Source organism: Glycine max, chromosome 18 (genome assembly GCF_000004515.6).
Source record: "Glycine max cultivar Williams 82 chromosome 18, Glycine_max_v4.0, whole genome shotgun sequence".
In the NCBI taxonomy this organism is placed as follows: domain Eukaryota; kingdom Viridiplantae; phylum Streptophyta; class Magnoliopsida; order Fabales; family Fabaceae; genus Glycine; species Glycine max.
Genome location: NC_038254.2, coordinates 15,002,023 through 15,019,857, shown reverse-complemented (window position 1 = coordinate 15,019,857; position 17,835 = coordinate 15,002,023). Strand labels below are relative to the sequence as shown.

General features: G+C 34.9%; 1 protein-coding gene across 1 annotated transcript; it reads left to right on the top strand.

Annotated features, from left to right (window-relative positions):
* Nucleotides 1-1,001: 1,001 nt before the first annotated feature.
* SLD1.6 (sphingolipid delta-8 desaturase) lies at nt 1,002-3,355 on the top strand. The gene has a single exon (XM_006602238.3). The coding sequence runs from the start codon at nt 1,502-1,504 to the stop codon at nt 2,846-2,848; it is 1,347 nt and encodes a 448-aa protein (XP_006602301.3). The 5' UTR covers nt 1,002-1,501; the 3' UTR covers nt 2,849-3,355.
* Nucleotides 3,356-17,835: the final 14,480 nt, after the last annotated feature.

The following is a 17,835-nucleotide window of genomic DNA, read 5'->3' as shown; positions in this document are numbered from 1 at the left end:
ATTGTAATCCTCTACATTTAATTTAGATTTTAATTTAATCTTCTATATTTTTGTAATTCAATTTAATCCTTCAAATTTAATTTGGATTTTAGCTTTGCTGCTCTACTTTTTTTTTTTTTTGTAAGTTTAGTCTTCAAAACTTTTTTGTTTGACTAAGTTCTCCCCGAATTTTACTCCGTCTTTGAAACTTTATTGATTCAGAGAACTTTCCGCGTTTAACATTGATGTGAGATTCCGATAAAAATGATTAACAATGACAGAAAGAAATAGTGGTTGGACATTTGATCCCAAGATAATGATTTTACAATAGTGTACCTTTTTTTTATCATCATTTCAATGTTTCAAAATATTCAATATTCGAAATTTATTAATAATTAATTTTTATTGAAAAAATTGATTAACCTTTAACATGTGTGACATAATGAAAGATAATATTATTTGTTAAGCATATGTTTGAGAATTGAATCCAAATATGTACATAAAAAAAAACATATGGTATGAAATATTGGTATTTTAAATGAATTTTAGTATCTTAACTTTAAGATCCTTTCTATAGAGTAGAAAGAAAAAAAAAAGAGTGAATTAAGATAAAAAATTAAATTAAATTAAAATCTAAAAGCAGTGAATTTCATTGCCTGCTCATTCTTTTTTTTTTCTCTCTCTCTCTCTTCTTCTCCGGACGAACATAAGAGATTAATTAGTCTTTGGAGAGCCAACGGTATACAACATGAATTAATTGCAATATAAATATTATGATGTCAGGATCAAATTGCAAAGACCGCTACTATGACTCCCTCCACAACGACCGCTAAGCGTGGAAGGGAGGCAGAAAAGGCATCGCAAATTCCGCTCCCAAAAATATCTTTTGGTTGGACTTTATCGTTGCAAAATACCCTGCAACGCAACCTATTGTTACTTACCCTGTCGTGCCCTACCCAAAAATATGATAAGCACGGTTACTATTAATTAGAAGGAAGTTTGTTACAGCCACTCAATAGCTGGTTCCTTAATTATAAGGACAGGTTGGTTTGGTCTCTGACTTGGACAGCCTTAAACCAAACCTTTTCCTTTTGTTTGTGTGGTGCTCTTTTACTCACACATAAGTGCCCGTCCCTCCTGTATTGGCAAAAGATTTTTATATTGTTCATTTGATAATATATACTTTTGATTTTATTTTTTTCTACCATAGAGTACTATTTATCCTATTGAACTGTCTCTTTCCTATATAAACTTATCTTCAAAAACTAGTTTCTCATAAAAAAAAAAAGTCATAGACACAAAGATATACACATATAGGGAGAGGCTGAAGGAGGGGCATCAGATCCCTACTTTGTATAAATGGGGTTGTCTTTCTAAACAACCCCATCACATCATTAAGAGGGGGGGATCGATCCTTGATTTGTGAATTTGCTTGCATTAGCAAGATCATATATATTCATTCATATACACAATTACATATCAAGATCACATTTTTTTTGGTGTTCTTGATCTCATAAACAACATGGAGGGTCAGAACAAGAAGTACATCTCATCTGAGGAGCTGAAGGAGCACAACAAGTCAGGGGATTTGTGGATTTCAATCCAAGGGAAGGTTTACAATGTTTCAGATTGGGCAAAGGACCACCCTGGTGGAGAGGTTCCCTTGTTGAACCTTGCAGGCCAGGATGTGACTGATGCATTCATAGCATACCATCCAGGCTCAGCATGGAAGTATCTTGATCCCTTCTTCACAGGGTACCACCTGAGGGATTTCAAGGTCTCAGAGGTGTCAAAAGATTACAGAAAGCTTGTGTCTGAGTTTGCCAAAGTGGGCCTTTTTGAGAAGAAGGAACATGTCACTCTTTACACACTGTCCTCTGTTGCTGTCATGTTTTCAATTGTTGTTTATGGTGTCATAGGGTGCAATAGTGTGTGGGCTCATCTGGGTGCTGCCCTCTTGCTGGGCTTGCTTTGGATGCAAAGCACCTATGTGGGTCATGACTCTGGCCACTATGAGGTCATGTCAAGCCCTGGCTACAACAAATTGGCACAAATCCTCTGTGGGAACTGCATGACTGGGATAAGCATTGCTTGGTGGAAGTGGACTCACAATGCTCACCACATCTCCTGCAACAGCCTTGACTATGATCCTGATCTCCAGCACATCCCGGTCTTCGCTGTGTCGACGCGCTTCTTCAACTCAATCAAGTCATGTTTCTATGGAAGGAAATTGGTGTTTGATTCCTTGTCAAGGTTTCTCATCAGTTACCAGCACTGGACATTCTACCCAGTTTTGTGCTTTGCAAGGGTCAATTTGTACCTCCAGACTTTGTTGCTGTTGTTCTCTAGGAGAAAAGTGCCAGATAGAGCCTTCAACATAATGGGGATCCTAGTGTTTTGGATTTGGTTCCCTCTATTGATCTCATCCCTGCCAAATTGGGGAGAAAGGGTCATGTTTGTTTTGGCCAGTTTTGCTGTTTGCTCCATCCAACACCTTCAATTTTGTTTGAACCATTTCGCAGCAGATGTGTATGAGGGCCCACCAAATGGCAATGACTGGTTTGAGAAGCAAACTGGTGGCACATTGGACATCTCTTGCTCTACATGGATGGATTGGTTCTTTGGCGGCTTGCAATTCCAACTTGAGCACCATTTGTTCCCTAGGCTCCCAAGGGCACAATTGAGGAAAATCTCACCTTTGGTGATTGACCTTTGCAAGAAGCACAATTTGCCTTATAGGAGTTTGACATTTGTTGAGGCCAATCTTTGGACTCTTAAGACCCTTAGGACTGCTGCTCTCCAGGCCAGGAATCTCAGTAACCCTTCTTCCCAGAATTTGTTGTGGGAAGCTTTTAACACTCATGGTTGATTTGGATTTTTGAAAAGATTGATGATCATCAATCAAAGTTTCTCTCTTTTCCACCCTTTTGAAAGACTATTAATTAATTATCAACATCTTGTCAATTTATTAGATCTCACATTTCTTAATTGGGCATTGAATTTTTAATCTCCCTTTTCTTGGGTATGGAATAAAATGATGATCACAGCTTGTTATGCAAAATTCAGATCAGGTTCAGAGGTTACAATCTGGTGGGTTCGGCAAGAATCTCTTACTTGGAGGAGCGCAACTTGGATGATTTGTTTTTTTGGTACTAATTGCGTTGCTTATTTTATATTTTTATGATATTTTCTATTCTTTTTTGGTGAAGAATTTTTATGTTGTAAACCAAACCTATGTAGAACAATTATTTTCATTTAGGTGTGCAACTTCGTGCTGAGTTTACTACGAAGCTGGGTCCACCCGTAGTTGCTTCCACGTGAAAATTTCGTACATAATAATAATTCAAAATTCCCTGCGTAAATTATGTGATGTAAAGTGGTAAATTGTGGGCATAACGTTTTTCCTTCTGTTTGAAACATGTTTAACTTTTAGGAAATAATTGATTTATATTTAAAAGTTTTCTTCTCTTATCCAATATACATATAATTAAGAAAAATATATAAAAATTCATAATTTAATTAAATTAATTTTGTTCAAATCATTTAAACAAATTGACCTAGGTAAAATGATAGACATGGTAAGAAAACATGTATCTTTGTCTACCCATCTAAATTCGTTCTGACTTTAACGAGTAATACCTGAGTTGACTCGGGTTCAAGTTTTCCTTAATAACCAAAAGTCGGATACGGATATGAGATTACTATATTCGCCCCGAGTCCGAACTCGCACTTGTCCCGTCATTTAAAATTTTTAGAATTTTTGCATAATTTAATCAAAAGACCTAAAATTTTTATTACTAATTAATTTTATTTTAGAACTTTTGCATAATTTAACATTTTTTCTTAACGATTTTTGTAGACACATGTGATATAATAAATTTATTGATATATAAGTAGTTAAAAATAAATGTTTAACAATCAATTTATTTTTCCTAAAATCAAATTTTTAATATTTTCTTTACAAAAAAAATTATTCTTCTAATTTGAATCGGGTACGAGACGAGGTCGGAGATATTTGATACCCAACGGATACGGGGATGGGATAATAAAATTTAACCCGTGAGGTATCGCTACGGGTGTGAGGACATGTTAGGGAGTTGGAGTCGGGGATTGGGGACACAATACCCGTCCCCGCCCCGCCCCATTGCCATGTCTAGTAAAAGGGTCACATTCACTTCACTATTATCAAATAAAACTTATTAAAAACATATCCGGCTCAAAACAAGACCGTTCAAGTTTACAAAAGAACTCAAGTTAAACAGCAGAGCAAACAAAAAAGTAAAATAGCATGTTTGGAACATTATGCAATTAAAACAGAAACTCATGTCCCAGTGTCACATCCTATCAGAACATTATGTCCTAGTGTCCTCTGGTAGGAGGTTCTTTAAAGTCATCTACCTAGTTATCTGCTTCCACGAACACAAGGATCAAGATCATTACAAGATCCAAACACAAACACCACACGAGAAGTGAGTTATAATTTTTCTAAATAAAATACAGATAAAAAAATACATTATAAAAATATTTATAACATAGCTCAACTTAATATAATCCACGTAACTTGATCACTTTACTTTATTATTTAAAATTCATTTTTCAATCACCAATCATATTTCACATGAATCACACACTCGATTCAAGACGTAACAACACTTACCAATTTCATAATAAATAATTCACATGCGTTAAACAACTATTATACTAAGACTCAAGTCTATATACAATGTGGTACCATGTCAGTGAAAAATAACACTAGGACACTTAGGAGTACATAACAATACACGTCACACAATGGATATGTCAAGTCACTCTCACTAAGTAAAATCATAAGGTGACCAATCAGATCACTCTATTTTGCGAGAATGCTCCAACCATATGGGATCAACATAAACTTAAAAGAGCACTCAAACCGAGTGTATTTACCCCCAAGGTCTAGAATATGAAAAATCCGTTAGGGCATCACCTTCCTGATTCAGGTTCAACCCCTAAAATAATTTTTGCACGCAGACACTGCTCGTGAATTATACAATACACACGACCTCACACTTGTTTTCAAACACGTTAAACACATTGTGCTACAATTTAATACTTCAGATTCCTAACTTGAAACCCTACGCATTCCTTTTAATATCTCATGCATAAACATTTTTCTCAAGATAAACACCAGTCGCATTATTGTGTAATTCACAACTCATAACACAAACATTTTCACATCAAGTATTAATCACATACTTATCCACAACCATATCCAATGTCTACAATTTAACATCTTACAATGTCACAATCCATCATCACATGTTCACGTGTATCCCACATATTAACACATGTTCAACTTGCCACTTATACTCAACGTCAATCACAATTTCATAATCCCAAAACGATATGTCATTACGTCTCATGTTTATTTATGCATCTACATAACATTTATAATAATATTCATAAGTTACAACATACACATGTACATCAAATGTAACCATAATATTCTCAAACTCCAACACTTGAATAATTTTCAGAATCATACTATAACAACACCACAATATTATTTACATCAAATATATATATATATATATATATATATATATATATATATATATATATATATATATATATATATATATATATATATATATATATATAATTAGCGCACATCACACTAGATCATGAATTTCAAGTAAGCTTTCAATGCACCAATTCTAAGTAATTATATGAACACTTTACCATACATACATACATGTAACTAACATAAAACAAGGCATATGACTAAACAATTCAAATATATAAAAAGTAGAAAGCAAATCTACTAAACTCAAATATATATAAAAAAATTATCATAAGTAAATATTTATATAGTAACTAAAGGTGCCATTGAAAATATATTTCCAAACTAACATGCATAATATGATATTATTAACATGAGTTAATCTCAAATATTTTTAAAACACACACGCATATATGTGTGTGTGTATATATATATATATATATAATAAATGTACATGAATTCATATATATTATCTAAGAATACACCACATAATCTACTAGGAATCTTTGATCAATTTCAATTATAATATTAACTTCAAACTAAAAAAAAAAAAAACAAAAAAGCAAGAAAAGGGAAAGATACAAAATCAATATCTCACTCCCAATTATGGTAAATATCTCCTTAGTTAATCTCATCTATTCACGCTAATTAGAAAAAGCCTCAATTTTTAGGGTTCACACTCAACACAAGAACATATTAATTTCACAGCAATATCGCATCGGGACATCAATTGGTCCGTGAAACATATATAATTCATATTTATAATTGTAAAGATGGAATCAAAATTGTAGAAACACCTCAGAACTCATCTCAATTGTTCCTCTATGGATCCCTATACATGTTCTCACTACTCCCCAACCGTGAATAACCCATCCCTTACCTTTAAGCGGACTCTTGTGTGTGGTCCAATAGCGATCACAACATCTCTAGTGATTTTTTAAGATTCTTCAAGCTTTTCTTCAGGTTGCTCTGCTAGGATTTCTAAGCATTAGAAAGAAGAAGAGATTTGAGTCTCAATTTTACTATCTCCGTGCAAGAGGCATTTCTCTCTAGCTCGCTCTCTCTCTCTCTCCATATATATATATATAGACACTATTTCCTAAATTCCAACTGTGAGAATGTACAAAAATGAGTTGTGAAGGTGGTGTTTAAATTTCATGACGATCCAACGGTTAATAAGTTCGGGATCATAATTTTACTAGGACAAGTTAGGATATATGTGAAAAAAGAGAGAATTTTTGGAAAATAAGAAGAAAAAACGAATCTGAGAGAAAGGAGAGCCTAGAGACATAGTAAAATGTAAAAATTAACCCAATATATCACTGTTTATAACTAGAGTACTTAACCTATTATTTACTCTATTTTTCTTTATTTTATTATTTTGTAAAAATAAACTCTATTTTACTCTTTATCAAATGAATAAATAAGACATTTTTATTTTATTTTCTAAAAATAATATTTATTTTATTTACCTTAAAAACATTATTTTAATTAATAAAAATATTTTTACTTACTTATTTAATTAAAAAATCTCATTATTTTTTCTAAAAATTTATTTATTTTTAAATAAAATCATTTTTTATTTATTTTAGGAAAAATGGGTGTTATACTTTTTCTTATAAATTAAATATTTTTTTATAGAATAAAATTAAATAGTTATTTCTTCAAAATAAAACAAATCTAGTATATGACTAATTTCTGTAAAAAACAAAAAGCATATGATTTGCTTTGCTATTTGTTTCGAATGCTTTTTCATAAAACGTACGAATAAAAATGGGGTAATAATAATAATAATAATAATAATAATAATAATAATAATAATAATAATAATAATAATAATAATAATTATTATTATTATTATTATTATTATTATTATTATTATTATTATTATTATTATTATTATTATTATTATTATTATTATTATTATTATTATTATTATTGAAAGTTGAATAAATTGTCTTTGACAGATATCATGGTGGGTGGTTAATGTATATCTTCGTTACATATTATTAAGAATTTCTCTTGAATATTAACCTTTCATTTTATAAAAACATTATCGTTAAATTAAGTAAGGAGGATAAAAAAAAAGGTGTTCATTCTACGCAAGCTAGAGTTAATTAATTATTTACTTTCCCTATTTGTGGTCACCTAATTACAACTTGAGTCCTACTTGGAACTAATTTAGTCTGAAACAAACAAATTAAAAAAGAAATGTAATGGAATGTGAAATGAGTTTTCTTCTCGGTGTCGTCAAAATTGCTATATTTTACTATTAGATAATTAGATAATGACTCTGTTATTGCCTTATTAGTATTCAAATTTTACTTCTTATAAAAAAAAGTATGATTGTTTACTAGTGCATTGGTGAATAGGAAACAATGCATTCATTTTCCAATTTCCAAAACTTACTAAAAATTGTGTTTTTCATGGTTAAAATATTTTTTTCTTACTTTTAAATATATTAAAGTTTGGTTTAATTCTAAAAAAAAATTATCTATTTCGTCCTCACAAAATTATAATATGACATTTTTTTTATCCAAAATTAGATTTGATTAAGTTTGAACCATGGCATTTTTTTATTTTAAAATTTAAATATAATTTATGGGAGTTCAAAACTATCATAAATTAAAAAAGAAGCAAGAATCAGATTCAAAAACCAATCCCTCAAATTACCAACGCCAACATACTCAAATTAATCACAATTCAACTATAGTATTCACATTGCTTCTAATGTAACAATTTGTAAAACCCAATAAATCTTCGTAACAAGAAGCAGAAACACAAATATGTACAAACAACCTGTTCGAACAATCTACGGACAAATTGGCCAACTAAGTTTGACCCTAGAACCAAACAAATTGTGATGGAGGCTTCTATTTATTCAAATCACAAATAACAATTTTTTACAACCTTCTAAATGACTAGTAACACAACAATAACCAAACAAGGGTTAAGTGAGTGAAGCAATTCTTTATCTTAATGAATTCTTGAAAAACCTCGATCAATTTTGGTTCTGTTTGTAGTTGTGCGTAAAAATTGAACTCAGAATCTTGTTTAAAATTAGACTTAGAATCTTGTTCAAGGTTTGTCTCGTCTAATAGTGGAAGGGGTTGTTGGGCTTTTGGATACTCCAATAACGACACTACATCAGTGCACATTTTCAGGCTTTTGGATACACTAATAACAACACCACATCAGAGCTCAGTTTCGTTTGGTGCTGGCGAGAACGTGATCAGGGAGTTGCTAGGTGCACCCAACAATATTGCTGGTGCATCCAGCAATATTGCTGGTGCACCCAGCAATTTATTGAAACTATCATTTTGCCCTTTAAAATAAAATTATAAAAAGCGCGAATGTAATTTCCGGAAGACACTGTTTCGAACAACTTCTTCTTCTCTCCCGGAACCTGCTTCTTCTTCTCTTCTCCGTGAAGCTTCTTCTCCGCGAGGCGCGCCAAGACTTTCTTCTTCTTCTCCGCGAACAGGTTAGTTCCCCTTCCCCTTACCCTTTGCTTGTAATGTGCAGCACTGTTAGCATAACAATGGAACCTTAGGATAGTAACCTTAGGGTAGAAGACGAGAGGGGAGAAGATTAGAGTACGTCGGAAAAAATGGCGGAAAAGGATGACGGCGGTGTCTTCTGGAAGACCCGTTAGGGGTTCTTCCGGAAGTTCCGGAAGAACATTTTCCGGAAAGTTTCCGGAAGAAGTGTTCTTCCGGAAGTAACCAAACGTCTTCCGGAAGAACACTTCTTCCGGAAGACTCCCGGAAAACCTCTTCCGGGAACTTTCCGGAAGAAGTGGTTCATCCGGAAGAATTCCGGAAGACGCGCTCTTCCGGAAGAACTTTCAAATTTCCGGAAGACCTTTTCGGAATAACCACTTCTTCCGGAATGTTTCCGGAAGAACCACTTCTTCCGGAAGTGGTTTTTTTGTTTTTTTTTTCTGCTTTTTTTTAAAAAAAATTTTAAACAGAAATTGTTTTGTTTTTTTAAATGAATTATTGTATTTATTTTAGTTATTTTGTTTTTTAGATTTTATGAAAAATGAGGTTTGGGTTTTTGATGTCATGTTTTTTTTATAATTTAAATTGTGTATTTTTACTAAATATTAATTTGTAAATTATTTTTTTTATAAAAGTAGTTGTGTTTGTTTTTGTTTATTGTTTATTTTTTTAAATTAGTGTTTTTTCTTTAAAAATGAAGTTGTCTATTTTTATAATTAAAGTTGTGTGTTTTGGAAGTTTTATAAAAATACTAATTTTTTATAATTAATTAGTTTTTTTATTATAAATGAAGTATTTTATTTTCTAAAAAAATTGTGGATGTTTACTAAATAATTTTTTTACATTAGTTGTTTAATTTTTTTTTAAAATTAAGTTGTGGATGTTTAGTAATGAATTATTTTTATATTAGTTGTGTTTTGTTTTTATAAATGAAGTTGTTTATTTTAAAAAAAAATTAACTTGTGGATGTTTACTAAGTAATTTAGTTGTGTTTTTTTTAGAAATGAAGTTTTTTATTTTTTTTTAAATTAAGAGTTGGATGTATACTAATTAATTTTTTTTACATTAGTTGTGTTTTTTTTTATAAATGAAGTTATTTAATTTTTTTTAAAAAATTAAGTTGTGGATATTTAGTAATGAATTATTTTTATATTAGTTGTGTTTTTTTTATAAATGAAGTTGTTTAATTTTTTTTTTAAAATTAATTTGTGCATGTTTATTAATAAATTTTTTTTACATTAGTTGTTTTTTTTTATAAATGAAGTTGTTTAATTTTTTTTTTAAAATTAGGTTGTGTATGTTTGAAAATAATTTGATTTAAGTTAGTCTTATTTGTTTATAAATAAAGTTGTTTTTTTATAAAGAAAATTGTGTATATTTTGGCCGAAAAAAATACGTGTTCGACATGATTTATAGATCATGGCCATAACACAAGGTTTAGGTCGTGCCATAGGTAGAGTTGTAGGCAGAGATAGACCTGCTGACGAGGATGCTGGCGATGTTCCCGAGAGGCGTAGGCCTACTGCCTCAGCCCGTAGGCTACGCGTTCATCAGATGACTACGGAGGGACGTGATATGGCTGAGGATGTCGCTGACATGACTGATGATGTCCCTGAGCAGCCTACGGAGGCACCTGAGATGCGTGCGAACGCACAGGGTGCTGATAGTGGTGAGGGGTCAGATGGTGATGATGTTGCAGAGGGATTCCCTGGTGGTCCACGTGATCCGTCAGTGCTCACATCATTTGCCGAGCATGTTGCACATGCCGTGTGGAGTGGACATGTATTTTAATTTTTTAATTATTTGTCATTGTTTATTTATTTGTTTATGATTAATTTTTTTTAATAATTGTATAATTTATACTTCAAATCAGGAACATCCTGATTTGAAGTGAGTGTCACATGGGAGGAAGGTGACACTGATTGGCAGGCCAGTGCCTGAGATTGAAGGTCTGGTGGCTGCCACAGGATTAAGTCCACTGATAGATTGTTCAGTTATTACTGGCGATCCTGGACTTATATCCGCATTTGGGGAGAGGTGGCATAGTGAGACTAGCACCTTCCACCTTCATGTAGGAGAGCTGACGATCATATTGGATGATGTGTCGTCCATCCTACATTTGCCCATCACTGGCGCCTTGCACAGTTTCCACGCTCTTTCTACGGAGGAGGCCAGATTCTTGCTTACGGAGTTGCTGGAAGTGTCTGCCGAGGAGGCCAGAGCCGAGACAACACTCACACGTGGAGCATATGTACGTTTAGGATGGGTTCGTGACATTTATGAGACCAGATGTCAGGCCCGGCGGTGGATTGTCGCAGCTCGCGCTTATCTGCTGCACCTTGTCGGTTGCACTCTTTTTGCTAATAAGAGTGCAACATACGTGCATGTGGTCCACCTTGACACTTTTCGGGACCTCGCTCATAGTGGTGGTTACGCTTGGGGGGTTGCCGCGCTGATTCATATGTATGACCAGTTAGATGAGGCTTGTAGGACCACCACCCGACAGCTTGCGGGGTACTTGACACTACTTCAGGTAAATTTTGTGTTTATTAATATGTTAGGTTCGATTATGATTTAAACATGTTTTTATGTTATGTTAACCTCAATTATTGTGTAGTGCTAGATCTATAAGCACTTCCCTAGTGTGCACCAATGTGTGACTGACGATATATACCAGGAGACGTCCCCATGTGCTTCCCGGTGGTTGACGTTGAAGGCGCACATGAAGGGCATCACAAGAGCACCCTACAGGGCATGTTGTGATGGTTTGACCGTCACAGATGTGTCCTGGTTGTCGTACACTGAGCATCGGGGGGTTAGGGCGTTTCAGGAGATTTCATCGTTCTAGGGTCAGCTCAGATGGGGTCCTATGATCGTCACAGTTCGACCGGAGAGGGAGGTACGCCAGTTCGGTTACATCCAGAGCATCCTTCCGCCGCCTGTTAGTGCACGATTGTCACACGATCAGATAGATGACAGGTGGATGGAGTTTGCGGATCACTTACTACTTGCGGGTCAGCTTTGTCTAGTGCCTGGGCAGGTATCTGCGGATTACATGGAGTGGTTTTTCCGCATATCTCACCCTTTCATGACACCGACCCAGGCAGGTGACCAGCAGAGGGATGCACCAGCTGCAGACCCTGAGGACTACATACAGCCGCCCAGCCCCCAGGTTCCAGTGGCATTTGACCCCCCTCTACATGTGGTATTATTTGCGCGTTTAATGTTTTATGAGTTGTTGTTTATTTTAAATTTCATAATAAATGTTTTTAATGACTTTGACAGGATGATTACGAGGGATATGAGGCGATTGCACAGAGGTTGGAGCGTGTGCTCAACCTTAGGATAGTCACTGCAGGCACAGAGTTATATGACATTATGCAGGACTGCCTGACAATCGCGAGAGGGGGACCCAGTGCTGATGGGACGGCCAGGGCTCGTCAGAGACGCCGCACGGACCATTGATCATTGTATTTATTTTTTGTGTTGTAGTTGACATGAATATTTGTAATTATTACAGTTTTTGTTTAATATAGTTGACTTGTTTTGCATAGTTTATTATTTTATAATATAGTTTATTATTCCAATTGTTTGTTGTCCTTAAGCGAAGTTTACGGTTGTTTTAAATTTATTTTTAAAAAAAGGGAACCTATAATCATGAGTTTTGTTTGTAAGAATTACATAAAAAATAAAAGTTTTTAAAATCATTAATAATTCATAATTCATAATTTACACCATTAATATATAAGGTTGTACCAAAAACTAAATATTTTAAAAAAATTACATGACAATGAAATCATCATATAAGATACTACAAGGTTGACTTTAAAAAAAATCCATGTTCAAGTATCCATGTTTGGGATTTTTTTGCGTGGGTGTGCCAGTGCTGTGAGACAATGGAGGGCGGCCATTTGTCATTTTTGGACGTCAAAGAACCCAAAAAAATAGTCTCGTTGCCCGGTTCCGTCAACTAACACGTCAAAACAAAGCCTCAAAATCCAAAAAAATAGGAAATGGACCCTTTTTCCATGTTTAAGTATCCATGTTTAGGATTTTTTTGCGTGGGTGTGCCAGTGCCGTGAGACAATGGAGGGCGGCCATTTGTCATGTTTGGACATCAAAGAACCCAAAAAAAATAGTCCCGTTCCCCGGTTCCGTCAACTAACACGTCAAAGCAAAGCCTCAAAATCCAAAAAAATAGGAAATGGACCCTTTTAACAATTAATTTTTTGGACCACTGAAACAACACATTCAACTTTATTATGGGAATTAAACACGCCGTAAACAGATAAAGGTTACATCAACGAAAAAACAAAAAATTAAACATCACATTCAGTTGTTTAGCGACGTCCCACTGACCTCGTCATCAACATATTTAGTAAAGACAGCTAAAATTTCTATTGGTCCATATTTTTTCCAGTAGTTAGATTGTACTAACACCTTCAGCAGTTCTTCGTTGGTGATCAGCTCATTTATTTCATATTTTATAACCGTATCTTAATACTCAAACCGAGCTGGTTGTCGGAAAAACAATCGTCTTACCGTTTGTGATTCGTGAATTCCAACAGGGGGAATCCCTTTAGGTGCAACTTGCTTGATTAAATTCTTCAGTTCATCGATGGTACATGTTGAAGGAATTTGAAATTTCTTTGGATTTTTTCCTGTGAACGCGCATCCAACAAATTTGTTCTGCGGTGGCATGTTCCATTTCCCGTTGTAATACAGGATCGCGTCATGAATACGAGGCATAGTGCATTCAAGTAAGTTTATTATTCCATCTGGTGTTTTTCTAACGGTGCATAATAACTCAATCGGACCAACACAAAAAAATTGATCATTACACATTAACATTGTGTTGACATCGTCATCATTTATCAATTTGATACACGCAAAGCGAATTTGGTTACCTGTATCGGTGAATGGCTTCCAGTAGTGAATTTCATCCAAAAATTGTTTGTCGGATAGCTGAAGGGTATTGTGTATTCTGGTTTTTAGGCTTGCAAAATCACACCTATTTGGTACTCGAATGGGCACCGGAGTTGAAGTTTGGAAGTAAACCCCAGTATCATTGTGAATAATCGATCCATTTGGATAAATGAAAGCCAACCTTGAGTTGACAATCGTCTGATTGCTAGTTTCTCCTAAAAATGCCATAGTTTGTGTATCAGTTGGGAGATTATTTGAAAGCAAGATAATATGTGATTTAGTAGCCTAGTCTGCCATATATATAGATGGTTGTGACCGAGCCTTTGTTTAACTTTGTTTACAAAAAAATAGACACGCGTAAATGTGTAGTCAAGTCAACCAATGTATTGTCGCCAATGTGTAGTCAAGTCAGCCAATGTGTTGTCGCGCTCAAACTGTAATACGCATGCATGTCATTATGTGTTGTCAATTATGACAATGATGTATGCTGCACGTGTAAATGATTTTTGTTGGACCAACAATTTCCTTGCTTAACCAAACGAGTACTTGATAATATTAATTGGTTAGTAATGGGTTACAACAAATTATATCGCATAATGAATACAATTACATAAACAATGCATGTTTAGTCTTCATTTAGGTCTACATATTGTGTTTTGAATGACATCAAGCTTGTGTATTGCTGCATTCTACTAATATATGGAATTGCCCACTGCTTTGCCTGAGAATAACAATTGCTTGACCACAACAGCGCTGGAGGCGGCAAGAGACAATGGTCTTTCAAATAAACCTGTTGTACATGAACAAACATTATATCATCCGCTGACCGTGCCAAACGAACCAGCGAAGTCATTGCATAATTGTTACACTAACTATATTCAATGTACCTGAACAAAATGATTTCCAAACATGTGACCGACACATATGATGCGATGGCCAGAAGAGTCAGGTGGTGGTTGACTTCTAAGAGGGAAAAATGTCATGCTTTGTTGTTGGGACAACGATACAAGGATTACGTTATACCGTGAAGCAATCACATATCCCATGTCTGTTATATCCATCCACTTGTCCACACTAACCTGAATGAACCAAACATACACATGTAAGTAATTTAAACATTGTTATTAAAAAAAATTAACCTAAAAACATACCTTTGAAAAGCCATCAACAAGTAGGGACAACTTTAATTGTTCAAATCTCTTTGTGCCACCGAAGAGGTTCATGTACTCATGCGACCACCTGCCAAGTTCTTTAATCAATTCATTACGCACTAACGGCCACGAATCTTCCCCCATACCTAATAAAGCGGCAATGGACCGATATCCACAATTACCGTCCGCTTTCACATCCACAACGTCACGAATGAAACCTTGAAAGAATGACACAAATTGATCCAACATCGGAATGATCCTTGTTGGCTGACGCGGTTGAGAACATGATGCACTTCGTTTCACTGGAGAGTTGCTGCTTTGAACAGAATGAAAAGCATCAACATACTCCTAGTAAGACGGATCACGCTTTGTGGATTTTTGACTTCTTTTCATCGGTTTCTTCGGTGAACCTTTAGTGTTCACCTTTGACGGAGGAGGGCACATAGAGTTATGATCAGGGTATGCAATTTCTCGAAGTTTACTCTTCAGAGTTACTTTGCCAGCCACATCAAGTTCATCAAACCTTTTAGATATGACCTCTATCTCTTCCTTGATGGTGACTTCCGTCTCACATAACCCTTGGTCTGAAAAGCAAAGTCTCCTCCAAAAAAGATGGACTAACTCCAATGGGATGCTGCCAGCAGTATACCTAGAAAGCTCACATGCACAAGGAAGGCCGTGCGTGCTTCTCATCACACAACCACAAGAAGAGAGATTGTTGCCGAGATAACGTAGACGGTCAATCTCAGAAGCAATCTGATTTAAAGCATCCCTCAAAACCATCCCAAGAAGCCTCTTGTATAAGGTTTTTTATATACATGGCCAACCACATGCGTACTGGTTTCAAAGGATGCTTTAATTTCAACGTGTTGCAGCGTGATCATGTTGTTCATGGCATCCCAAACACTACATAGGTCTCCAACGCTATTTTGTAGTACTCTTTTGAGAGCCCAATGAGCTGATTCAACCCTACATTTAAAATACACAACAAACATGAAAATATACAACAATTAAATACCATTTAATACTAATCGTTACTAACAAATAAAATCAGTTCTTAATACCTGTTTGTTGTTGTGTTGCCTAGGTGCATGACCTTATTTGTCCATGCTGTAATAAATTTTTCCTTGTGGGGGATAATCCATGTGTCGTTAACATAGTCAATGAACATCGGCCAAGGCGAACAAGCAACTTGAAACTTTTGATGTGACTCATGGAACTCGTGTTCGGACGGACAATCAACCAAAGTACCCCAGCTATCCATTACATAGTTCCACGCATTTTTTTCCCCGATTAAAGATTTGCACTTCGCCTTCACATTCTTATCGATATGAAACCTGCACAACAAATTAGTAGACTCGGGAAACACAGTTTTCACTGCATTCATCAGTGCTAGGTCTCTGTCAGTGACAATAACAAGAGGGAGGCGATCATGTCTTAAAAATAGGTCTCGAAATCGTTCCAAAGCCCATACAATATTATTAACACGCTCATCCTCCAGATATGCAAACCCAGCAGAGAATGTCATCGCCGTTGGTGTCACTCCAACAAAGTCAAGTAGTGGAAGTCTGTACCTGTTTGTTTTGTAGGTACTGTCTATAAAAAACACCAGATGACATGCATTGCATAACTTTACTGCATGTGGGTGACACCAAAACAGATCACGCACCACAACTTCATCCTTCAATCTATGCCAATGAATGTATTGATCACGTTCGAGAAGCTTCATCAGATGCTGCATTTCGGTATCAGCTCCTCTTATTGAAGAACGATATGCACTTCTTGCATTGTAAAATTGCTTTATCGTGCTGCAACTGTTGGCATTGTGTTCCTTCAACGTTAGCAAGATGTTTTTCGGTTTCACCATTGACTTTGTCATATCAGCAATAATTTTCTTTTCTTCCTTAGTCAATCGCCCGGCATATGGATGTCCAACTAAGGACTTCGCCAATTCATGATTATGAATCCCACAGATCAACTTCACCATCCAACCTTTCCCTCCATGCACTGGTTTCCCACGAAGCCTGAAGGGACAACCACATTTCCTACTCCAGGTGTCTTTTCTAACGAATTCTTTATTTCTACACTTGTACGTACCACTCCTTTCACACCCAATTAAGACAAATGAACTTCTTCCTCTGCTACCGGTCTCTGTGTCAGATCTCATAATCACTGCAACAAATCCATTTTCATGGGCAACTGTTCGAGCCCATTGCAAAACATCATCTCAAGTAGCGAATACCTACAACGCAACCCTAACATATTAATTTTCATACAAACCATCAATTCAATCAATGACTCAAATTATCTATGATTACCTGAGATGTATTAAAAGCATTTGAACAATCGACATGTGGTTCATTCACCCCACATTCTTCTTCATTATCATAATCATAATCCATATGAACTTCTTGTGATATCGCAAAGTCATACATCCATTGATCTTCGTCCATCTTAAGGACATATGCATCATACACAAGTACATTCAAATTATCATATAACCACATCCAAAAATTTACTACACCTTAAATAACAAACATATTAATAGCACATATGCATCATACACAACTATATTAAAATTATCATATAACCACATCCATAAATTGACTACTTATTAACTAACAACTAATACAAATATATTCTAAATTTATAACTACATTATTTACTCAAACTAAACTTATCACTATAATAAACAGCTAATAAAACATTTTTGTACCATTATACATTTAAGTTACCT

What these genes read in the sequence shown, in the direction of transcription:
- SLD1.6 (XM_006602238.3), top strand. Translation starts at nt 1,502, where the DNA reads ATGGAGGGTCAGAACAAGAAGTACATCTCATCTGAGGAGCTGAAGGAG.